General features: G+C 43.2%; 1 protein-coding gene across 1 annotated transcript in view; it reads left to right on the top strand.

The window, feature by feature from the left end:
• Positions 1-26,925, top strand: part of LOC105318362 (pneumococcal serine-rich repeat protein) — a 61,307-nt gene that overhangs the window by 25,263 nt on the left and 9,119 nt on the right. The window contains exons 3-18 of the mRNA XM_066085293.1: positions 1,191-15,932; positions 17,325-17,591; positions 17,742-17,875; positions 19,495-19,812; positions 20,092-20,290; positions 20,485-20,744; positions 20,943-21,162; positions 22,115-22,363; positions 22,580-22,723; positions 23,182-23,385; positions 23,626-23,871; positions 24,328-24,523; positions 24,800-24,966; positions 25,644-25,808; positions 26,260-26,388; positions 26,625-26,750. Coding sequence (XP_065941365.1) covers positions 1,191-15,932; positions 17,325-17,591; positions 17,742-17,875; positions 19,495-19,812; positions 20,092-20,290; positions 20,485-20,744; positions 20,943-21,162; positions 22,115-22,363; positions 22,580-22,723; positions 23,182-23,385; positions 23,626-23,871; positions 24,328-24,523; positions 24,800-24,966; positions 25,644-25,808; positions 26,260-26,388; positions 26,625-26,750 — 17,766 coding nt within the window. The remainder of the gene's footprint in view (positions 1-1,190; positions 15,933-17,324; positions 17,592-17,741; positions 17,876-19,494; positions 19,813-20,091; positions 20,291-20,484; positions 20,745-20,942; positions 21,163-22,114; positions 22,364-22,579; positions 22,724-23,181; positions 23,386-23,625; positions 23,872-24,327; positions 24,524-24,799; positions 24,967-25,643; positions 25,809-26,259; positions 26,389-26,624; positions 26,751-26,925) is intronic.

The raw sequence follows: 26,925 nt of genomic DNA, 5'->3' as shown, positions 1-26,925 counted from the left end.
TTGAATAGTTGGTACACGCCTATCTTCCATGTGCAATTAAACTTCTAAGCTTCTATGATGTTTGATTATGTGTCATCTTAAATTTGTTGAATGCATTTATAGTGTAGAAATGTGTATCCTACACTGGTGAACTTCGAGAAATCATCGAGTTGTCAATCCTTTAACCTACTTGTCTAATAACATTTGACATTGACATTTGAATACTTAAAAGTAATCAAAACAATTAATGTAACTCAGTATACAATGAAGATGTTCAAAATAGGTCAAAAATAATTTTAATATGCTAAAGACAATATTTGCGAAAAAATATGTAATTTGTCAGGTCCCTCTCCACTTAATTTTGTTTGATAGAATGAATGAACCCCCCCCCCCCTTTCCGGATTAGGAATTTAAGGTTTGTCGGAATGCTAGAACTGTAGAAAGTATTGTTTTATTCTACCGGTCTTAAGGAAAATCTTCACAGCAGTCACTATATCCCCCAAGGACAAGGTAAGTGATGTCTTAAAGTTAGGAAAAAGTTATGGCGTTTCCTAAATTTAGGAGAGCTTCGAGAAACAGACTTAAGACTAAGACATACCCTAAGATGTATTTAGGACACACCATAGTCCTATGCTAGCTTCGTGAACATGCTTGCTGATTTGTTAAAATATTCATGACATGAATGCATTGCCATCTACTATTTATTTGGCAAAATGTTTGATATTTATATACAAATTGACATGAAAACATCAAATGTTTACGAGTGCAAAAAACTTACACAGTATCAAGCCATCTCTTATAAATTCAATGTAATATAATTCGTTCCAAGTAATATAATAGAAATTTAATTTGGTTTGAACAAACGATATCAACAATTGCTATCAAACTTTAACATATTAATCATTAACTAAACATGCAAATTATTATTTTAAAGCAAAATTTATCATATTTTTTATCAACTTTAACCAAGTATATGCAAAAATGCAATTACTTGCATGCCTTAAATATTGATAATTCAGAAAGTTATATAAACATTCATATAACAGCCGAAACAACAAAAAACGATACAGCATCCACCTCTGAAATCACTTCTTCAACTACTGTGCCAGACGCAACCATCACCACAGTAGGCAGCACGGAGTCTTCCACTAGCGAGACTACCACTGCTGGCCTGACAACCACCGGTGCACAAAGCAGTACCACAACTGAAGCAAGTTCCACGAGCGCTACTGAGGCCACAAGCACAACAGCTGCAGATACCACAACAACAACAGCTGAACGTACAACAAATGAGGCTAGCACATCCACCACTGGACTCACTTCTTCAACTACTGTGCCAGACGCCTCCACCAACGCAGTAGGCAGCACGGAGTCGTCCACTAGCGAGACTACCACTGCTGGTCTGAATACTACCGGTGCACAGAGTAGTACTACGCTTGAAGCAAATATTACGAGCACTACTGAAACCACAAACACAACAGCTACAGAAGCCATAACAACAACCACTGAAACTACTACAAATGAGGTTACCACATCCACCTCTACACCCACTTCAACTAATGTGCCAGACGCAACCACCACCAGAGAGGGTAGCACAGAGTTGTCCACTAGCAAGACTACCATTGATAGCAAGACAACAACTGCTGAACAAAGCAGTACTGCAACTGAAGCAAGTACCACAAACACTACTGAGGCCACAAGCCCAACAGATGCAGTCGCCACAACAACAACAGCTGAAATTGCTACAAGTGAGGCTAGCACATTCACCTCTGGACTCATTTCTTCAACTTCTGTGCCAGACGCAACCATCAACACAGCAGGCAGCACAGAGTCGTCCACTAGTGAGACTACCACTGCTGGCCTAAATACTACCGCTGCACAAAGCAGTACCGCAACTGAAGCAAGTATTACGAGCACTACTGAAACAACAAAAACAACAGCTACAGAAGCCACAACAACAACCACTGAAACTTCTAAAAATGAATTTAGCACATCCACATCTGGACTCACTTCAACAAATGTGCCAGACGCATCCACCACCACAGACGGTAGCACAGAGTCGTCCACTAGCGAGACTACCATTGATGGCAAGACAACAACTGCTGAACAAAGCAGTACTGCAGCTGAAGCAAGTACCACGAACACCACTGAGGTCACAAGCCTAACACCTACAGTCTCCAAAACAACAACAGCTGAAATTGCTACAAGTGAGGCTAGCACATTCACCACTGGACTCACTTCTTCAACTTCTGTGACAGACGCAACCACCAATACAGCAGGCAGCACAGAGTCGTCCACTAGTGAGATTACCACTACTGGCCTGAATACTACCGGTGCACAAAGCAGTACCGCAACTGAAGCAAGTATTACGATTGCTACTGAGGCCACAAATACAACAGCTACAGAAGCAACAACAACAACCACTGAAACTACTACAAGTGAGGCTAGCACATACACATCTACCTCTGTATTCACTTCAACTAATGTGCCAGTCGCAACCACCACCACAGAGGGTAGAACGGAGTCGCCAACTAGCGAGACTACCATTGCTGGCAAGACAACAACTGCTGAACAAAGTAGAACTGCAACTGAAGCAAGTACCACAAACACTGCTGAGGCCACAAGCCCAACACCTACAGTCACCAAAATAATAACAACTATAATTTCTACAAGTGAGGCTAGCACATTCACCACTGGACTCACTTCTTCAACTTCTGTGCTAGACGAAACCATCAACACAGCAGGCAGCACAGAGTCGTCCACTAGTGAGACTATCACTGCTGGCCTAAATACTACCGCTGCACAAAGCAGTACCGCAACTGAAGCAAGTATTACGAGCACTACTGAAACCACAAACACAACAGCTACAGAAGCCACAACAACAACCGCTGAAACTTCTAAAAATGAGGTTAGCACATCCACCTCTGGACTCACTTCAACTAATGTGCCAGACGCAACCACCACCACAGAGGGTAGCACAGAGTCGTCCACTAGCGAGACTATCATTGATGGCAAGACAACAACTGCTGAACACAGCAGTACTGCAACTGAAGCAAGTACCACGAACACTACTGAGGCCACAAGCCCAACAGATGCAGTCGCCACAACAACAACATCTGAAATTGTTACAAGTGAGGCTAGCACATTCACCACTGGACTTACTTCCTCAACTTCGGTGCCAGGCGCAACCACCAACACAGCAGGCGGCACAGAGTCGTCCACTGGTGAGACTTCCACTGCTGGCGTGAACACTATCGGTGCACAAAGCAGTACTACGATTGAAGCAAGTATTACGACCGCTAGTGAAACCACAAATACAACAGCTACAGAAGCCACAACAACAACCGCTGAAACTACAATAACTGAGGCTAGCACATCCGTCTCTGCACTCACTTCAACTAATCCGCCAGTCGCATCCACCACCACAGAGGGTAGCACGGAGTCTTCCACTAGCGAGACTACCATTGCTGGCAAGACAACAACTGCTGAACAAAGCAGTACTGCAACTGAAGCAAGTACCACGAACACTACTGAGGCCACAAGCCCAACAGATGCAGTCGCCACAACACCAACAGCTGAAACTAATACAAGTGAGGCTAGTACATCCGCCTCTGCACTCACTTCTTCAACTACTCTGCTAGATGCTACCACCACCACAATAGGCAACACTGATTCCTCAACCAGTGAGACTACTACTGCTGGCATGCACCCTACCAATGTACAAAGCACTACTACAATTGAAGCAACTACAACGAGCGCTACTGAGGCCACAAGCCCAACACCTACAGTCTCCAAAACAACAACAGCTGAAATTGCTACAAGTGAGGCTAGCACATTCACCACTGGACTCACTTCTTCAACTTCTGTGCCAGACGCAACCACCAACACAGCAGGCAGCACAGAGTCGTCCGTTGGTGAGATTACCACTGCTAGCCTGAATACTACTGGTGCACAAAGCAGTACCGCAACTGAAGCAAGTACCACGAGCAGTACTGAAACCACAAACACAACAGCTACAGAAGCCACAACAACAACCACTCAAACTACTACAAATGAGGCTAGCACATCCACCTCTGGACTCACTTCAACTAATGTGCCAGACGAAACCACCACCACAGAGGGTAGCACAGAGTCGTCCACTAGCAAGACTACCATTGCTGGGAAGACAACAACTGCTGAACAAAGCAGTACTGCAACTGAAGCAAGTACCACGAACACTACTGAGCCCACAAGCACAAAACCTACAGTCTCCAAAACAACAACAGCTAAAAGTTCTACAAGTGAGGCTAGCACATTCACCACTGGACTCACGTCTTCAACTTCTGTGCTAGACGCTACCATCACCACAATAGGCAACACTGAGTCCTCTACCAGCGAGACTACCACTGCTGGCCTGAATACTACCGGTGCACAAAGCAGTACTACGCTTGAAGCAAGTATTACGAGCGCTACTGAGGCCACAAGCCCAACACCTACAGTCTCCAAAACAACAACAGCTGAAATTGCTACCAGTGAGGCTAGCACATTCACCACTGGACTCACGTCTTCAACTTCTGTGCCAGACGCAACCACCAACACAGCAGGCAGCACAGAGTTGTCCACTGGTGAGACTACCACTGCTGGCCTGAATACTACCGGTGCACAAAGCAGTACTACGCTTGAAGCAAGTATTACGAGCACTACTGAAACCACAAACAAAACAGCTACAGAAGCCACAACAACAACCACTGAATCTACTACAAAAGAGGTTAGCACATCAACCTCTGGACTCACTTCAACTAATGTACCAGATGCAACCACCACCACAGAGGGTAGCAACGAGTCGTCCACTAGCAATACTACCATTGCTGGCAAGACAACAACTGCTGAACAAAGCAGTACTGCAACTGAAGCAAGTATCACGAACACTACTGAGGCCACAGCCCAAACAGATGCAGTTGCCACAACAACAACAGCTGAAATTGCTACAAGTGAGGCTAGCACATTCACCTCTGGACTCACTTCTTCAACTTCTTGGCCAGACACAACCACCCACACAGCAGGCAGCACAGAGTTGTCCACTGGTGAGACTACCACTGCTGGCCTGAATACTACCGGTGCACAAAGCAGTACTACGCTTGAAGCAAGTAATACGAACGCTACTGAGGCCACAAAAACAACAGCTACAGAGGCCACAACAACAACCACTGAAACTACTACAAGTGAGGCTAGTACATCCACATCAACCTCTGTACTAACTTCAACTAATGTGCCAGTCGCAACCACCACCACAGAGGGTAGCACGGAGTCGCCCACTAGCGAGACTACCATTGCTGGCAAGACAACAACTGCTGAACAAAGCAGTACTGCAACTGAAGCAAGTACCATGAACACTACTGAGGCCACAAGCACAAAACCTACAGTCTCCAAAACAACAACAGCTGAAATTGCTACCAGTGAGGCTAGCACATTCACCACTGGACTCACGTCTTCAACTTCTGTGCCAGACGCAACCACCAACACAGCAGGCAGCACAGAGTTGTCCACTGGTGAGACTACCACTGCTGGCCTGAATACTACCGGTGCACAAAGCAGTACTACGCTTGAAGCAAGTATTACGAGCACTACTGAAACCACAAACAAAACAGCTACAGAAGCCACAACAACAACCACTGAATCTACTACAAAAGAGGTTAGCACATCAACCTCTGGACTCACTTCAACTAATGTACCAGATGCAACCACCACCACAGAGGGTAGCAACGAGTCGTCCACTAGCAATACTACCATTGCTGGCAAGACAACAACTGCTGAACAAAGCAGTACTGCAACTGAAGCAAGTATCACGAACACTACTGAGGCCACAGCCCAAACAGATGCAGTTGCCACAACAACAACAGCTGAAATTGCTACAAGTGAGGCTAGCACATTCACCTCTGGACTCACTTCTTCAACTTCTTGGCCAGACACAACCACCCACACAGCAGGCAGCACAGAGTTGTCCACTGGTGAGACTACCACTGCTGGCCTGAATACTACCGGTGCACAAAGCAGTACTACGCTTGAAGCAAGTAATACGAACGCTACTGAGGCCACAAAAACAACAGCTACAGAGGCCACAACAACAACCACTGAAACTACTACAAGTGAGGCTAGTACATCCACATCAACCTCTGTACTAACTTCAACTAATGTGCCAGTCGCAACCACCACCACAGAGGGTAGCACGGAGTCGCCCACTAGCGAGACTACCATTGCTGGCAAGACAACAACTGCTGAACAAAGCAGTACTGCAACTGAAGCAAGTACCATGAACACTACTGAGGCCACAAGCACAAAACCTACAGTCTCCAAAACAACAACAGCTAAAAGTTCTACAAGTGAGGCTAGCACATTCACCACTGGACTCACGTCTTCAACTTCTGTGCTAGACGCTACCATCACCACAATAGGCAACACTGAGTCCTCTACCAGCGAGACTACCACTGCTGGCCTGAATACTACCGGTGCACAAAGCAGTACTACGCTTGAAGCAAGTATTACGAGCGCTACTGAGGCCACAAGCCCAACACCTACAGTCTCCAAAACAACAACAGCTGAAATTGCTACCAGTGAGGCTAGCACATTCACCACTGGACTCACGTCTTCAACTTCTGTGCCAGACGCAACCACCAACACAGCAGGCAGCACAGAGTCGTCCACTGGTGAGACTACCACTGCTGGCCTGAATACTACCGGTGCACAAAGCAGTAGTACGCTTGAAGCAAGTATTACGAGCACTACTGAAACCACAAACAAAACAGCTACAGAAGCCACAACAACAACCACTGAATCTACTACAAAAGAGGTTAGCACATCAACCTCTGGACTCACTTCAACTAATGTGCCAGATGCAACCACCACCACAGAGGGTAGCAACGAGTCGTCCACTAGCAATACTACCATTGATGGCAAGACAACAACTGCTGAACACAGCAGTACTGCAACTGAAGCAAGTATCACGAACACTACTGAGGCCACAGCCCAAACAGATGCAGTCGCCACAACAACAACAGCTGAAATTGCTACAAGTGAGGCTAGCACATTCACCACTGGAGTTACTTCTTCAACTTCTGTGCCAGGTGCAACCACCAACACAGCAGGCAGCACAGAGTCGTTCACTGGTAAGACTACCACTGCTGGCGTGAACACTACCAGTGCACAAAGCAGTACTACGATTGAAGCAAGTATTACGACCGCTAGTGAAACCACAGATACAACAGCTACAGAAGCCACAACAACCACCGCTGAAACTGCAAGAACTGAGGCTAGCACATCCGTCTCTGGACTCACTTCAACTAATGTGCCAGACGCATCCACCACCACAAAGGGTGCCACAGAGTCGTCCACTAGCGAGACTACCATTACTGGCAAGACAACAACTGCTGAACAAAGCAGTACTGCAACTGAAGCAAGTACCACGAACACTACTGAGGCCACAAGCCCAACAGCTGCAGTCGCCACAACAACAACAGCTGAAACTAATACAAGTGAGACTAGCACATCCGCCTCTGCACTCACTTCTTCAACTACTCTGATAGACGCTACCACCACCACAATAGGCAACACTGAGTCCTCTACCAGCGAGACTACTACTGCTGGCATGCACCCTACCAATGTACAAAGCACTACCGCAACTGAAGCAACTATAACGAGCGCTACTGAGGCCACAAGCCCAACACCTACAGTCTCCAAAACAACAACAGCTGAAATTGCTACAAGTGAGGCTAGCACATTCACCACTGGACTCACTTCTTCAACTTCTGTGCTAGACGCATCCACCAATACAGCAGGCAGCACAGAGTCGTCCACTGGTGAGATTACCACTACTGGCCTGAATACTACCGATGCACAAAGCAGTACCGCAACTGAAGCAAGTATTACGAGTACTACTGAAGTCACAAACACAACAGCTACAGAAACCACAACAACAACCGCTGAAACTACTACAAGTGAGGCTAGCACATCCACCTCTGTACTAACTTCAACTAATGTGCCAGTCACAACCACCACCACAGAGGGTAGCACGGAGTCGTCCACTAGCGAGACTACCATTGCTGGCAAGACAACAACTGTTGAACAAAGCAGTACTGCAACTGAAGCAAGTACCACGAACACTACTGAGCCCACAAGCCCAACAGATGCAGTCGCCACAACAACAACAGCTGAAATTGCTACAAGTGAGGCTAGCACATTCACCTCTGGGCTCACTTCTTCAACTTCTGTGCCAGACACAACCACCAACACAGCAGGCAGCACAAAGTCGTCCACTGGTGAGACTACCACTGCTGGCCTGAATACTACCGGTGCACAAAGCAGTACCACGCTTGAAGCAAGTATTACGAACGCTACTGAGGCCACAAAAACAACAGCTACAGAAGCCACAACAACAACCACTGAAACTACTACAAGTGAGGCTAGTATATCCACATCAACCTCTGTACTAACTTCAACTAATGTGCCAGTCACAACCACCACCACAGAGGGTAGCACGGAGTCGCCCACTAGCGAGACTACCATTGCTGGCAAGACAACAACTGCTGAACAAAGCAGTACTGCAACTGAAGCAAGTACCACGAACACTACTGAGGCCACAAGCACAACACCTACAGTCTCCAAAACAACAACAGCTAAAAGTTCTACAAGTGAGGCTAGCACATTCACCACTGGACTCACGTCTTCAACTTCTGTGCTAAACGCTACCACCACCACAATAGGCAACACTGAGTCCTCTACCAGCGAGACTACTACTGCTGGCATGCACCCTACCAATGTACAAAGCACTACCGCAACTGAAGCAACTACAACGAGCGCCACTGAGGCCACAAGCCCAACACCTACAGTCTCCAAAACAACAACAGCTGAAATTGCTACAAGTGAGGCTAGCACATTCACCACTGGACTCACTTCTTCAACTTCTGTGCCAGACGCATCCACCAATACAGCAGGCAGCACAGAGTCGTCCACTGGTGAGATTACCACTACTGGCCTGAATACTACCGATGCACAAAGCAGTACTACGCTTGAAGCAAGTATTACGAGCACTACTGAAACCACAAACAAAACAGCTACAGAAGCCACAACAATAACCACTGAATCTACTACAAAAGAGGTTAGCACATCAACCTCTGGACTCACTTCAACTAATGTGCCAGATGCAACCACCACCACAGAGGGTAGCAACGAGTCGTCCACTAGCAATACTACCATTGCTGGCAAGACAACAACTGCTGAACAAAGCAGTACTGCAACTGAAGCAAGTATCACGAACACTACTGAGGCCACATCCCAAACAGATGCAGTCGCCACAACAACAACAGCTGAAATTGCTACAAGTGAGGCTAGCACATTCACCACTGGACTTACTTCTTCAACTTCTGTGCCAGGTGCAACCACCAACACAGCAGGCAGCACAGAGTCGTTCACTGGTAAGACTACCACTGCTGGCGTGAACACTACCAGTGCACAAAGCAGTACTACGATTGAAGCAAGTATTACGACCGCTAGTGAAACCACAAATACAACAGCTACAGAAGCCACAACAACCACCGCTGAAACTACAATAACTGAGGCTAGCACATCCGTCTCTGGACTTACTTCAACTAATGTGCCAGACGCATCCACCACCACAAAGGGTGCCACGGAGTCGCCCACTAGCGAGATTACCATTACTGGCAAGACAACAACTGCTGAACAAAGCAGTACTGCAACTGAAGCAAGTACCACGAACACTACTGAGGCCACAAGCCCAACAGCTGCAGTCGCCACAACAACAACAGCTGAAACTAATACAAGTGAGGCTAGCACATCCGCCTCTGCACTTACTTCTTCAACTACTCTGATAGACGCTACCACCACCACAATAGGCAACACTGAGTCCTCTACCAGCGAGACTACTACTGCTGGCATGCACCCTACCAATGTACAAAGCACTACCGCAACTGAAGCAACTACAACGAGCGCTACTGAGGCCACAAGCCCAACACCTACAGTCTCCAAAACAACAACAGCTGAAATTGCTACAAGTGAGGCTAGCACATTCACCACTGGACTCACTTCTTCAACTTCTGTGCTAGACGCATCCACCAATACAGCAGGCAGCACAGAGTCGTCCACTGGTGAGATTACCACTACTGGCCTGAATACTACCGATGCACAAAGCAGTACCGCAACTGAAGCAAGTATTACGAGTACTACTGAAGTCACAAACACAACAGCTACAGAAACCACAACAACAACCGCTGAAACTACTACAAGTGAGGCTAGCACATCCACCTCTGTACTAACTTCAACTAATGTGCCAGTCACAACCACCACCACAGAGGGTAGCACAGAGTCGTCCACTAGCGAGACTATCATTGCTGGCAAGACAACAACTGCTGAACAAAGCAGTACTGCAACTGCAGCAAGTACCACGAACACTACTGAGCCCACAAGCCCAACAGATGCAGTCGCCACAACAACAACAGCTGAAATTGCTACAAGTGAGGCTAGCACATTCACCTCTGGGCTCACTTCTTCAACTTCTGTGCCAGACACAACCACCAACACAGCAGGCAGCACAAAGTCGTCCACTGGTGAGACTACCACTGCTGGCCTGAATACTACCGGTGCACAAAGCAGTACTACGCTTGAAGCAAGTATTACGAACGCTACTGAGGCCACAAAAACAACAGCTACAGAAACCACAACAACAACCACTGAAACTACTACAAGTGAGGCTAGTACATCCACATCAACCTCTGTACTAACTTCAACTAATGTGCCAGTCACAACCACCACCACAGAGGGTAGCACAGAGTCGCCCACTAGCGAGACTACCATTGCTGGCAAGACAACAACTGCTGAACAAAGCAGTACTGCAACTGAAGCAAGTACCACGAACACTACTGAGGCCACAAGCACAACACCTACAGTCTCCAAAACAACAACAGCTAAAAGTTCTACAAGTGAAGCTAGCACATTCACCACTGGACTCACGTCTTCAACTTCTGTACTAAACGCTACCACCACCACAATAGGCAACACTGAGTCCTCTACCAGCGAGACTACTACTGCTGGCATGCACCCTACCAATGTACAAAGCACTACCGCAACTGAAGCAACTACAACGAGCGCTACTGAGGCCACAAGCCCAACACCTACAGTCTCCAAAACAACAACAGCTGAAATTGCTACAAGTGAGGCTAGCACATTCACCACTGGACTCACTTCTTCAACTTCTGTGCCAGACGCATCCACCAATACAGCAGGCAGCACAGAGTCGTCCACTGGTGAGATTACCACTACTGGCCTGAATACTACCGATGCACAAAGCAGTACCGCAACTGAAGCAAGTATTATGAGTACTACTGAAATCACAAACACAACAGCTACAGAAGCCACAACAACAACCGCTGAAACTACTACAAGTGAGGCTAGCACATCCACTTCTGTACTAACTTCAACTAATGTGCCAGTCACAACCACCACCACAGAGGGTAGCACAGAGTCGTCCACTAGCGAGACTACCATTGCTGGCAAGACAACAACTGCTGAACAAAGCAGTACTGCAACTGAAGCAAGTACCACGAACACTACTGAGCCCACAAGCACAACACCTACAGTCTCCAAAACAACAACAGCTGAAATTGCTACAAGTGAGGCTAGCACATTCACCTCTGGGCTCACTTCTTCAACTTCTGTGCCAGACACAACCACCAACACAGCAGGCAGCACAGAGTCGTCCACTGGTGAGACTACCACTGCTGGCCTGAATACTACCGGTGCACAAAGCAGTACTACGCTTGAAGCAATTATTACGAACGCTACTGAGGCCACAAATACAACAGCTACAGAAGCCACAACAACAACCACTGAAACTACTACAAGTGAGGCTAGCACATCCACTTCCACCTCTGTATTCACTTCAACTAATGTGCCAGTCGCAACCACCACCACAGAGGGTAGCACGGAGTCGCCCACTAGCGAGACTACCATTGCTGGCAAGACAACAACTGCTGAACAAAGCAGTACTGCAACTGAAGCAAGTACCACGAACACTACTGAGGCCACAAGCCCAACACCTACAGTCTCCAAAACAACAACAGCTAAAAGTTCTTCAAGTGAGGCTAGCACATTCACCACTGGACTCACGTCTTCAATTTCTGTTCCAGACGCAATCACCAACACAGCAAGCAGCACAGAGTCGTCCACTAGTGAGATTACCACTGCTGGCCTGAATACTACCGGTGCCAAAAGCAGTACCGCAACTGAAGCAAGTATTACGAGCACTACTGAAACCACAAACACAACAGCTACAGAAGCCACAACAACAACAACTGAAACTACTACAAATGAGGTTAGCACATCCACCTCTGGACTCACTTCAACTAATGTGCCAGACGCAACCACCACCAGAGAGGGTAGCAGAGAGTCATCCATTAGCGAGACTACCATTGCTGGCAAGACAACAACTGCTGAACAAAGCAGTACTGCAACTGAAGCAAGTACCCCGAACACTACTGAGGCCACAGGCCAAACAGATGCAGTCGCCACAACAACAACAGCTGAAATTGCTACAAGTGAGGCTAGCACATTCACCACTGGACTTACTTCTTCAACTTCTGTGACAGGCGCAACCACCCACACAGCAGGCAGCACAGAGTCGTTCACTGGTGAGACTACCACTGCTGGCGTGAACACTACCGGTGCACAAAGCAGTACTACGACTGAAGCAAGTATTACGACCGCTAGTGAAACCACAAATACAACAGATACAGAAGCCACAACAACAACCGCTGAAACTACAATAACTGATGCTAGCACATCCGTCTCTGGACTCTTTTCAACTAATGTGCCAGACGTATCCACCACCACAGAGGGTAGCACGGAGTCGTCCACTAGCGAGACTACCATTACTGGCAAGACAACAACTGCTGAACAAAGCAGTACTGCAACTGAAGCAAGTACCACAAACACTACTGAGGCCACAATCCCAACAGCTGCAGTTGACACAACAACAGCTGAAACTAATACAAGTGAGGCTAGCACATCCGCCTCTGCACTCACTTCTTCAACTACTCTAGATCTGCTAGACACTACCACCACCACAATAGGCAACACTGAGTCTTCTACCAGCGAGACTACTACTGCTGGCATACACCCTACCAATGTACAAAGTACTACCGCAACTGAAGCAACTACAACGAGCGCTACTGAGGTCACAAGCCCAACACCTACAGTCTCCAAAACAACAACAGCTGAAATTGCTACAAGTGAGGCTATCACATTCACCACTGGACTCACGTCTTCAACTTCTGTGCCAGACGCAACCACCAACAGAACAGGCAGCCCAGAGTTGTCCACTGGTGAGACTATCACTGTTGGCCTGAATACTACCGGTGCACAAAGCAGTACTACGATTGAAGCAAGAATTACGAGCGCTACTGAAGCCACAAATACAACAGCTACAGAAGATACAACAACAACCGCTGAAACTACTACAAGTGAGGCTAGCACATCCACCTCTGTACTCACTTCAACTTCTGTGCCAGACGCAACCACCACCACAGAAGGTAGCACAAAGTCGTCCACTAGCGAGACTTCCACTGCTGGCAAGACAATCACTGGTGAACAAAGCAGTACTGCAACTGAAGCAAGTACCACGAACACTACTGAGGCCACAAGCCCAACACCTACAGTCTCCAAAACAACAACAGCTAAAAGTTCTTCAAGTGAGGCTAGCACATTCACCACTGGAATCACCTCTTCAACTTCTGTTCCAGACGCAACCACCAACACAGCAAGCAGCATAGAGTCGTCCACTAGTGAGACTACCACTGCTGGCCTGAATACTACCGGTGCCAAAAGCAGTACCGCAACTGAAGCAAGTATTACGAGCGCTACTGAAACCACAAACACAACAGCTACAGAAGCCACAACAACAACCACTGAAACTACTACAAATGAGATTAGCACATCCACTTCTGGACACACTTCAACTAATGTGCCAGACGCAACCACCACCAGAGAGGGTAGCACAGAGTCATCCACTAGCAAGACTACCATTGCTGGCAAGACAACAACTGCTGAACAAAGCAGTACTGCAACTGAAGCAAGTACCCCGAACACTACTGAGGCCACAGGCCAAACAGATGCAGTTGCCACAACAACAACAGCTGAAATTGCTACAAGTGAGGCTAGCACATTCACCACTGGACTTACTTCTTCAACTTCTGAGCCAGGTGCAACCACCCACACAGCAGGCAGCACAGAGTCGTTCACTGGTGAGACTACCACTGCTGGCGTGAACACTACCGGTGCACAAAGCAGTACTACGATTGAAGCAAGTATTACGACCGCTAGTGAAACCACAAATACAACAGATACAGAAGCCACAACAACAACCGCTGAAACTACAATAACTGATGCTAGCACATCGTTCTCTGGACTCACTTCAACTAATGTGCCAGACGCATCCACCACCACAGAGGGTGGCACGGAGTCGTCCACTAGCGAGACTACCATTACTGGCAAGACAACAACTGCTGAACAAAGCAGTACTGCAACTGAAGCAAGTACCACAAACACTACTGATGCCACAATCCCAACAGCTGCAGTCGCCACAACAACAACAGCTGAAACTAATACAAGTGAGGCTAGCACATTCACCACTGGACTCACGTCTTCAACTTCTGTGCTAGACGCTACCACCACCACAATAGGCAACACTGAGTCCTCTACCAGCGAGACTACTACTGCTGGCATGCACCCTACCAATGTACAAAGTACTACCGCAACTGAAGCAACTACAACGAGCGCTACTGAGGCCACAAGCCCAACACCTACAGTCTCCAAAACAACAACAGCTGAAATTGCTACAAGTGAGGCTAGCACATCCACCTCTGTACTCACTTCAACTTCTGTGCCAGACGCAACCACCACCACAGAAGGTAGCAAAGAGACGTCCACTAGCGAGACTTCCACTGCTGGCAAGACAATCACTGGTGAACAAAGCAGTACTGCAACTGAACCAAGTACCACGAACACAACTGAGGCCACTAGCCGAACAAAAGCAGTCGCCACAACAACAGCTGAAACTACTACAATTGAGGCTAGCACATCCGCCTCTGGAATCACCTCTTCAACTTCTGAGCCAGACGCAACCACATTCACACCAGACAGCAAAGAGTCATCCACGAGTGAAACTACTACTGCAGGCATGGACACTACCAATGTACAAAGCACTGCCGCAACTGAAGCAACTACAACGAGCACTAGTGAAGCCACAAGCACAACACCTGCAGTCGCCACAATAACAACAACTGAAACTACTTCAAGTGAGGCTAGCACATCCACCTCTGGACTCACTTCGTCAACTTCTGTGCCAGATGCAACCACCACAAAAGAAGGTAGCATGGAGTCGTCCATTACCGAGACAACCGCTACTGATCTGACAACCACCGGTGCACAAAGTAGTACTGCAAATGAAGTAAGTTCCTCAAGCGCTACTGAAGCCACAAGCACAACAGCTACAGATACCACAACAACAACCGCTGAAAGTACTACAAGTGAGGCTAGCACATCCACCTCTGTACTCACTTCAACTATTGTGCCAGATGCAACAACCACCACAGAAGGTAGCACAGAGTCGTCCACTAGCGAGACTACCACTGCTGGCAAGACAATCACTGGTGAACAAAGCAGTACCACAACTGAAGCAAGTACCACGAGCGCTACTGAGGCCACAAGCATAACAGCTGCAGATACCACAACAAATACAGCTGAAACTACTACAAGTAAGGCTACCACATCCACCTCTGGACTCACTTCTTCAACTACTGTGCCAGACGCAACCACCACCACAGTAGGCAGCACGGAGTCTTCCACTAGTGAGACTACCACTGCTGGCCTGATAACTACCATTGCCCAAGCTAGTACTACAGTTATCTTAGGTACTTATAGAATGCTGAAAAAGTCCGCAGGATTTTTCATTCATATAAAAAGTTCATAAATTTAAACCAACAAGAATTATTAATAAACCTAAGTCATATATTGTTTATATTTTTACAGTTTGACCTGAAATTTATTGGGCATATGTTAGTCTAGAATTTTGCTCACAGCATGAAATATATGTCTGGCTATGAAATATGTCTTTTTACAATTTTACCTCTTTCATTGAATTTGCAAATGTTAATTTTCTAGATTGAAATCGTTAACTTTGTGATTGAGATTGGTATGAAATAGTTTCACTTAGGCACTGCATTGCAACATCTGTGCAGTAAATCACATATATATGAAAATCAAAGAATTTTTTAAGATAACTTATCAAATGAATATCAATTATATATGAACATTGCTGATTTGATGTTAATCATATTTTCTCTCTTTATTTTGGAAGCATTTAATAAGACCAGCTTGCTATAACTAACGTACCCAACTCTTTTTCAAAGAAATATTTCAGTATCCGAGGTATTGTTGTAAACTATACTCGAAATTGTATGATATAATATTTTGTCCCTTTAGTAAATATCTGTACTGAAAAGATACTAAATGGCATCCTTGGTATAAGATTAGCTGCAGGTCTGTAGCTCTGGGTCTGAAAAAAAAATTGGATGGACAACCTCAGGTCGTCCATTCAAATTTTTTTCAGACTGGGAGCTACAGGATGACCTGATGTCATCCATCCAAATTTTTTTTTACCGAGAGCCGCAGACCTGCAGCTGGTATAATTAAGATTAGAGAAATAAAAAGTTTATTTTATTATTTGATTTGGTTTATTTTGATTTTGTTTATCGCAGGTTATCTTTTATTTCTATTAATTTCTAATGAGTAACAAGGTTTGGGTTTGGGCACATCTTACTTTTTCAGAAAACCATTTTACATAGATCATGAGTGTAGAAGTCGGAACTACTTAACATTCACCTGCTGCAATGATTACATAGAGAAATTGATTAAAACACAACCCCCTCCCTCTAATTTTTTTTTTCAAAATGGCATTGGTCATGCTTGATGTAATATTTAAGTTCAGACCATTTCTAGCATTGTTGTAATCTAGTTCATATTGGAGGGATTTTTTTATTATTATCCTTACTATCTCTTCTTGTTGTCTGAAGATGCTCTTTTTTTTAATGAAATATGGGGTCCTAAAAATTAGACATAGAGCATGGTTGATTTTTTCCAAGGACTGAAAAGTTTATACAATACAAAATACCTTCTCAACCATGCATTTCTTTAACCAGTGTACATTTCCTTTCCTTATATATTCACATTCTTTTGCTTTTTCCCTTTTGTACTAATTTGTTGACCCTAGGATTCAACTAAAACATAAAAATAACATTATGCAGGAACCACTGAAAGCAGTACCACCACATCTTACTCTGAAACCACCGAAACAGACACCACAACATCCAAGCTCACTACAAGTGACACCACTACATTGACCCCTGGGGTCACCACCAGCGACACCACTACAGTGACCCCTGGGGTAACCACCAGTTACACCACCACATCGACCCCTGGCACAACATTGACATCAGGAATCACCACATCAACCGCTGGATCCAGAGTCACTGCGGATTTGACAACTTTAATGACCACTCTCCCTGCAGCAGGTCAGTAAGGCCGGGTACCAGGGGCCAATCTATCGTTTTATTTAAGTTTATGCAACACTGAATAACTGAACAATATTGTACTGTGTTTAGTTACAATCTTTACACTTCATCTCTCTTAGTCTTCATCTCTCTCATGTTACAATGTTACAGAGTCCACCGCGCTACTTCCGTTTGGGGGTGTGGCCAATGATGAAGAGGGCAGGGGTGGGGACGATGCTTTGGTCGCTGTTGTGGAGAACCCTGTGGGATTCACGTGTAACTGCCAGATATCCAACAGAGTATTTGTACGTACAGACTAAGCATTACATCTTTTATGTGAGCTTAATTTACTTAGTGGAATCATTTTAATTTATTGAGGCCAATTTTCTTGAATTTTTGGTTTTTTGCTTATTTGTGTGTGTGTGGGGGGGGGGGGGGGGGGGGTAATTTATGGATGCATCGGTTTTCAGTTTCAGTAACAGAGATAGATCTTTACTCTCTTTGAGTATGTGAATTCATGGAGAGACCAGGCTTCCCACAAATACCCACAAAATTGAGCCACCTAAAGTTCTAATGATTCCACAGTAGTACAGTTGTTAGGATACAGTGACCTTATTAGATGTTATTCATGAGCTGAATCATAATTGCACCTGTAATTAAGTTTATCAAGTTTAAAAGTGATTTCTGTCAAATGAATTTTCCCCACAGGGTATAAGATTGTGTGGTTTGCTGTTACACCTTGCATTAGTGTGAAATAATTATTACACAAGCAATATGAATCCAAGTTAAAATTGTTAAGACAATAGTAAGAAATCATTTGAAAAAAAAAATTATTGATATCAACTAATCTGCATCCAAAGCAATTCAATTTTTTACACAATTGAGTATCAGATATAAGAAAAAGACCAACTTTAGGAATATAAATAGATATACATGTATCTGAATTGGGCAGTTGTGAAACGAACAATGTATATATTAAGTCTTTAAAAAAGTACTATATCCCTTTCACAAAACTAGGAAGCTAGGTCATTCTAAAATTAAATTTTAAAAAAATGAGATTGATATATAAAATGCAACTTCGAATTGTAAGATATACATATAATATATAGTGTGTGCAAAATATTCCACTAAGCTCCAAAATCTCCTTCCTCCAGCGCCTCCTTTCAAAGCTTTTTGGATAGGATTTTAACAGCAGTAATAGTTACTTTAGTTCTATAATATCATATATACTAATCTCTCATTTGACCACGTTGGCATCTTTTCCGTTCTGTTCTCTATGACATATATATTATTTATACATATTGTATTATTTATACATGTATATATATGTATGTCATAGAAAGCAGTGCAGATAAGTATGTCATAGAAAGCAGAGCAGATAAGATGTCCCTAGCTGTGATTTGACCTACCAATATCTTTAAATGGCATTGTAATTCCAGTAATTCAAAAAAGGGGGGGGGGGGGGGGGGGGGGAGAGGGAGGGACAATTTTGTCGTTTTATCGTGTCGTTTATTCGTGCGTTTTATCCGCATCCCTCTATGCATATTTACTATGTTTATGCATATGATTACCACATATGCCTATGCATAGCCATATTGTGGCTATAACAAATTAATAAACAAAGTCACTGTGTACACATACACGTCAGAATTACCTCTTACTTGTAAAGTACACGACAGAGTCAGTGGTAGAAATCATCGAGAAAGGAATCGTGCACATACCATGAACTCTATATCTGTATATATACCATGTATACCATATCCCCCTAAGCATGCCGATGAATTGGGATCCGCCATATTACTTGATTACTTGCCATGTTTGTAACGCGATTGCGTGTGTCTATAGTACATTGTGTGGGACTTAAACGCAATATAAGTATTCTTGGAATATAAGCCTTAATGTTTATTATTTCTGTAAATTTCAGATACACACCAATGGATATATAACACTGGATTCAAATTTTGAAAGTGCAAAGCCCGCCTTGCTAAAATCGGGCAATTCACAAAAAATAGTGGCACCATTCTGGTCAGACATAGACCTGAAAAATGACTCCAAAATCTGGTACCATCTGTATAATAAATTTGACTCTACGGATGTTTCCTTAATTATGTCCGAGGTCAAATCGTTAGTGAGGGGAAACTTCAGAAAAAGCAGTGTAGCGGATTCATTTGAACCGAACACAGTGCTTGTGGTCACGTGGGAGAATGTGGTTCAGTCGCCAGCTCGACTTCACGAGACTCAGGTATGTTATATAACTCTTCTTTAACAATTTATAAATACAATAAAAGTGGCGTCGGAAGTAAATTGAAAGTGGGGGGCTAGACTTAAAAAAAAAAAAAAAAACAAGAAAGCTAAACCTCCCCCGGTTCCGACGCCTATGATCTGATGAAGTAAATACAACATATTTTACTGTGTGTCAGGAGTTTGCGTTTTTATAAATTGTAAACTGGTAACATCGCAATCTGATATTACTATAACAAAATCAATTGTTACTATAATGTCCATCTACATTCATAATCAGAATGCCACATTTCAACTTCTGCTGGCCAGTGACGGGCTGACGACTTACACTGGGTTCTTGTATAAAGCCATGCATTTCTTGCCCCCGAAGAAAGCTGTGATGGGGTATCGATGTGGAGAATCGTCCCGCAGTATTTTCAATCTTCCAGGCTCCCTCACTCCTTCCATCTACAGTGAAGTCATCAACAAAGGCGACAATGGTATAATTCTGCTGCCTCCAAGTTAACTTATAAATAATATATTTGTCACGTTTAGTACTGCAAAAACGGTGATAATTTAGCAGCATTGTTGCATGTTTGCTGTATAACAGACTGCCTCAGTTTTGAAATGAATATCTACAATTGACAATTTAAAAACTCATCTGAAACTTTAACATATCAACCTTTTTTATTAGCTAAGAATACCAAAGGACTGTGGATTTATAAGTTGGACACTTGTTCCAATTCTGACATTAATTACGTGGAGAGGTGCCACAACTGGAGGATAACATCAGCTCGAGGCGAGCAGGAAATGACATCACTGGCTCACGGCCTTCTAGCTTCTTGTCCATGTAATGTCCGTCAGATGCAGGCTGATCCTCGGTTCATGGCCAGTACAGAGGAACCAGGCTGTTACTTCAAAGTCCATTCCCCTGGGGATTACTTGTTCACCCGGGTAAGGTTCTCTTTACCATCAACTAGCATGCCATGGCTTTCCTACATACATGCAGCCATTGTAGTTGTTAAACAATATTATACCTTTAGAAAACTGAACGATTCCAATCACAGTAGTTTTAGTAGATTTATTTAAGGCACAAATATTAATACCAATCTATCTATAGCTAATTTAATGTATATGACATTTTATTTCTAGAAATGCTGCTACAGCACAAGTTCCCCCGAGGGGCCCCTTTTGACGGGTGTGTCAGGTGCGGGCTATGTGTACCTGTACAACCCTCTGTTGTACCCCTCCCTCTCCCTGAGTCATGATGTGACCCCCTACACTTGGTGCTGTGTGAAGGCCGGACTCTGTGACTTGTTCTTCAACCAGAGACCCTCTGACAACTGCTTGTCATACAAACCACCAGAAAGTGGTACGTACTGAATACTGACATATCCAGAAAGTGGTATGTACTGAATACTGACACATCCAGAAAGTGGTATGTACTGAATCCTGACACATCCAGAAAGTGGTATGTACTGAATACTGACATATCCAGAAAGTGGTATGTACTGAATACTGACACATCCAGAAAGTGGTATGTACTGAATACTGACATATCCAGAAAGTGGTATGTACTGAATCCTGACATATCCAGAAAGTGGTATGTACTGAATACTGACATATCCAGAAAGTGGTATGTACTGAATACTGACACATCTACCCACACTACCAACAGTGGTGTTATGAGATAAAGGTACTTTAATTGGTCTAGTAATGTGGATTAGAGTACATTTATCATTGAAACAGTTTTGAAGTGTTGAAATTGCTCATATTTTTACCTACGATATTTAATGCATTTCAATATTTCTTATTAAAGGCTAAAAACTGTAAAAACCTCAGTTGGTTTTGAACTCATGACTTACAGACCATGCTTATCAATACTTCAACCAATTGCTCAATAACTGCTTGTGTGGAGCACATGGCTCAGTGGTCATAGGCATTAGGTCTAAAGGTTGCTGGTTCAAACTCTGCTGTGGTCACTTGATGCTGTGTATTGTGCACTTAGACAAGGCACTATTTCTACAATGTCTCAGTCTACCCAGCTGGAATTGGGTACCGGCTTATGCTGGGAGTTAACCTGCAATGGACTGGTATCCCATCCATGGGTAGTCAGTCAGACTCTCATCTGTTTAGCACCATGGAAACCAGGGATAATTAAGCACTGGCCTTATGCAACTTTATGACTCTGAGAAATAATTAACATTAACTAACTCAACTGATCTTCATTGTATAAAGAGAAAAATATTTCAACTGATATCCCTATGAATACTGTAATAGCTGTTGAAATGATTCCTGAATTAAATCTGATATTTTCAACCTAGGCATTAGCTATGGCGATCCACACATTGACACGATTGATGGATATTCGTATACTTACAATGGGATTGGAGAGTACACCATGCTGGAGATAAGAAACATCTCAAGCGAAGGAACAGTTTTCGAGCTTCAGTCACGAACATCATTAGCACAGAATATTTCTGGGAGCCAAGTACCAGCCTCTATTTTCAGTGCCTTCGTGGCCAAGGAAGATAATGTCACAGCTCAAGTGGAAGTCAATCTGCAGAAAAATGGTGAGATTTCATACTGATGGAATTATCAGAAAGTAATGTCTATATCATTATAACATCATTCTCTCTCTCTTTGTAAAGTATTTATGTTAAACTAGTGTTGAAAAGAAAGGACTGGCAACACACACCAATTTTTTGACAAATAATAGTATACCTAGAAATCTGTAGACCATCCTGTAAGATGTATATGCAGACACAGTTTGTTTTGTACATTTTCAGGGATGATCGTGTTCTGTAATGGCTTGGATGTCACCAACGAGTTCTACCAGGACATGAACTACATATGTACAATCCACAACCAGCTTCGTCTGTCTCGTAAATCCCAGCTCAGCAACCATTCAGTACAAATCCTCTTTGCTTCAGGTCTGATTTGGTTGAATTTTACTGTCAGAGTTATTTCTTGGTTCATTATTAATTTGTGGATAAACATGCATGCCCAGTCATTTAGATTATAGTATAAAACCAACCTTAATCTGCGTGCATAGTTACCACTGCAGTCACTTCGTTATCATTGGTGAATTGCAATAAGTCATTTTAAAAAAAACATTGTTTTATGCAATATTAACAAATGAAAAAATTTCTTCTAGTCTATAACTTAAATTAAATTAGAAGAAATATTACATATGAAATGATTAATTAAGTAATAAAAGAAATGCCTCCACCAAATGTAGTGATTTTTTTTTTTTTAATTTTAAATTTCTATAATTTATATGTTTGCTTGAATGTTTAATTCATGCATACAAGAATGTTTATTTCGTACACTGTATATTATGTGATTTAATTGATATATATATATAATTATTTAACATTTTTCATTTCAGAGATTGCCCTGACAATATCTTTCAATGTAGAGATGTTGGATTTGACCGTGCTGCTTCCGACATCTCTGTCAAATGTCACTTCTATCGGGGGACTTTTGGGAAACGTTAACGGCAACTCCACCGATGACCTGACCCTGAAAAATGGCTCAGTTCTACCAGAAACCCCCACTGAAAGAGACATATATTCTATCTTTGGAGAATCTTGTTAGTACATGAACTCATTTTATTTATCAGAAATGCTTTACGCTTGCGCTCTGCCGTTTGAACCATTTATATTACAATGTTCATATGTTCATCTTCACAAAAATTCTACATTTTGCTGGTTATTTTTTATGTCAATTTAAACTTCAAATCTAAAGAACAAAAAAACTGAGATAAAAATGACGTACATGAAAGAAGTTGGTGTTTTGATTAATAAAAAAATGTAAATATTTGTTTTTGCAGGGCGCATAGACTGTAATGAATCCATATTCTACTACCGAGCTGGAGAGGACTGCAATATGTACCAGAACACCAGCTTTACACCAATGTTCCTGGAGGACTTTAACTCTACGCGGCTAGCTGAGGCCAATAAGACGTGTAAGGGGGAGAGAGGCTGTCTGTTCGACTTCCTCATCACCGGAAACCAGGCCATCGCAGACAACAGCAAACGTGTGATGGACATAGAGGTCCAAAGGCAGCTAGAAGCAGGTACAGAGTTGTATATACCAGGGTTGTAAAGGGTCTACTTGGGGTATTGCACAATAAGAAATAATTATATTTGTCAGAAAAGGTACAAGTCATATAGTCATACAAGTTCTTTTCTTGATTTCCTACATTGCCGCAAATTAGTTAGTATAATTGAAAGTTTTTAATTATCAAATTCTGTTAGAATGTTTATAAATGTTGGGAGAAAGGTTGGGGTAATATCATGCGTTCATCAGGGAGGTACAGACCCCCCAACCCCCTGCTAAATTCAAATTTCTTTGAATTACTCATGTTAAGATTTCCAATGATATACCTTGGAACCCCCCCCCCCCCCCCCCCCCCAGGCAAACTCAAATGACAGTCAGACCCCCCTTGGAAAAATTTTCTGGATCTATGCATTGAATAATGACATTCATTTATGCGCAAGCTTGTGAATATTTTGCATTGGATTGGTTATAGAAAACAACCCCCCTGAGATCAAAGGTCAGCTGAAGGTCAATGCAACCTTGGGACAGAGTCTGAACTTGTCAGCGGATGCTTTTGATCCGGATGGAGACCTTGTGACAGTGATTAGTCCAGACGGAAACTCCACAGGGTCCGGAACAGCTAACATATCTTACATCTATACCCCTACAGCGGAGCACCAGCAAATCAGGTACACTTCATCAAACTGAAGTATTAATAACAAAGTGCGCATTTTCTGCATTCATGGGATGTTAATTTCTTATTTAACATTTAAATGTTTCCTATAGTTTTTGGATAGCAAACATGAAAAGCACTGTATTAATGTGGCTGATTTATCATATACAGCTTACCAGTATATATACAGTGTATTAATATTGTGTTTTTCTTGTAATATCGAGGCAGTACACATGGGACTCTGTTTAATTAACTTGACTTTAATTTTTTTATACATTCTATTTTTCCGTAGTTTCTGGGCTGTGGATATGAAGGGTTCAGCCTCCCACACCCTGACTGTAGTGATCGTTAAATGCTCTGGCTGTTCTGGTCACGGTGACTGTGATTTTGACCACCCCACACCGACCTCTCAGCCCAACCAGCTGTCTGTACCCTGTATCTGTCACATCGGTTGGGAAGGTATGCTAATGCTTTAAAACTAAAATTACCCCCCCCCCCCCCCCAAAAAAAACCAAAAATAAAACCCTGAAATAAAAAATATTAATGTTACTTTAAACCAACTTTTATTTGTGGCAACTTTATTTTGCAATTTTCTAGAGATCAACTCAGGTTCATGACGACAAATATTTGTGACTTAGCCTTATCCAGACCCATTTTGTTGTAACAGTCAAACGACATGGACTGGTTCCCTGCAACAAATATTCGCAACAACAAGGCTCTCGCGCATCTCGCAAAAATTTCTAGCACTTAAATAAAAGTTGGTTTACAGTATTCTGTTGTTTTAAATCAGAATTAATTTAATTTATCTCATTTCTCAGCAGTGATTCTAAAACTCCTTATAATGTCCATAATGTCTCACAAAAATTATGTTTTCTACAGGAGACTGATTTCAGTTTCCTCAAAAAACAATGATCTGTAAACTGCTGAAATGCCCGGACTTTAGCTTTGACACCTGCATGTAGTCCCCAGCTTTATATTGAATAATAACCTACACCTTTACCAGGACGTGGCTCAGGGGCCACCGATTCCTAAACCAAATTAATTTCATCTTTGTAAGAACTTATTTTCCGATATCATATATAATTACCCAGCAAAGACTGATTTGTAACCAAATATATTGTGGTTTTTTATTCAAGGTGAAAGTTGTTCAGTGGACATAGATGGTTGCCATGACGACCCCTGTGTGTCCCCCTCTGTTTGCTCAGATAACAGTCCTGAGGAACATAATAACACAAGTGTAGCCTACAAGTGTGACAAGTGTATCCCCGGATACATACAGGGCAACGAAAAGAAGTGTGTGGGTAGGTTCCACTGATAAATGTGTGAAAAGGTTCCACCAATAAGTGTGTGGGTTTACGTAGGTATCGCCAATAAATGCATGGGTAGGTACTGCCAAAAATGTGTAGGTAGGTATCATCAATTAGTGCGTGGGTAGCTTCCACCAATATCTGTGTGGGGAGGTTCCACCAATAAATGTGTGGAGAGGTTCCACCAATAAATGTGTGGGGAGGTACTGTAAATTATTAGGAGCTGCATTTATGTCTCTTTTAGTTAAGGTTTTATGAATCTTTAAAGACAAATTTTCACTTAAAAGATCAGATAATGTTGACTTTGGTTAATGATTATGGTGTAGACCTCGAATATTTGTTCTTTGACAGATGTGGATGAGAGTACTGGTGGTAAATCATGTGTTGAATGTGATTAATGATTTTTGTGTAGAATAGGTGTAAATATAGACTTGCACTTTGACAGATGTGGATGAGTGTGTCAGTGGTAGCCAGTGTGGAGTCCGTCAGCAGTGCACTAATGTGGAGGGCTCCTTCAGCTGTAGCTGTCAGTCAGGGTACCGCTCCGACCCCAACCAGGACCTGGAATGTCTCGGTAAGAACAGAGTAAAACATCAAACAGAAACTAAAGAATCAAAAATCTACCTGAGAGCAATAAACTTTTGATATCATCTCATCAGTAGGGTACAGCTTAGATTTTAATTACAGAAGACTTGTAAGTTCTAGCAAATGGCTGAAAATATATTCTAAAACAAAAAAATTTAATTTACTGAAATAAAATAATTCCAATTCTGATCAGTAACCTTAAAATTTTGTGTTTTGGTTGCTCAGATGTGAACGAATGCTTAGAACAAACGAGTGAATGTGAACAGCTGTGTAACAACACAGAGGGAGGATATGTGTGTTCCTGTAGAGAGGGCTATATCCTGAGCCAGGACAACAAAACCTGTCAGCAAGGTGCGTGTAGAAACTATTAGCACATATCTATGTGTTTGGAAACTAATTGAAAATTTGTTTAACTATTTTTATTGAAAATTAATTTGTCAGCATTACAGATAATTAATGCAAATCTCCACTATTTAAAGATGATTACATGTTTATTGCAATGTAGAAAAGTTAGTATTAGAGTCTA

The sequence above is a fragment of the Magallana gigas genome, chromosome 5 (assembly GCF_963853765.1).
Source record: "Magallana gigas chromosome 5, xbMagGiga1.1, whole genome shotgun sequence".
NCBI classification, from domain to species: domain Eukaryota; kingdom Metazoa; phylum Mollusca; class Bivalvia; order Ostreida; family Ostreidae; genus Magallana; species Magallana gigas.
The sequence above is the reverse complement of the archived record's forward strand: the minus strand, read 5'-3'. Positions and strand labels throughout refer to the sequence as shown.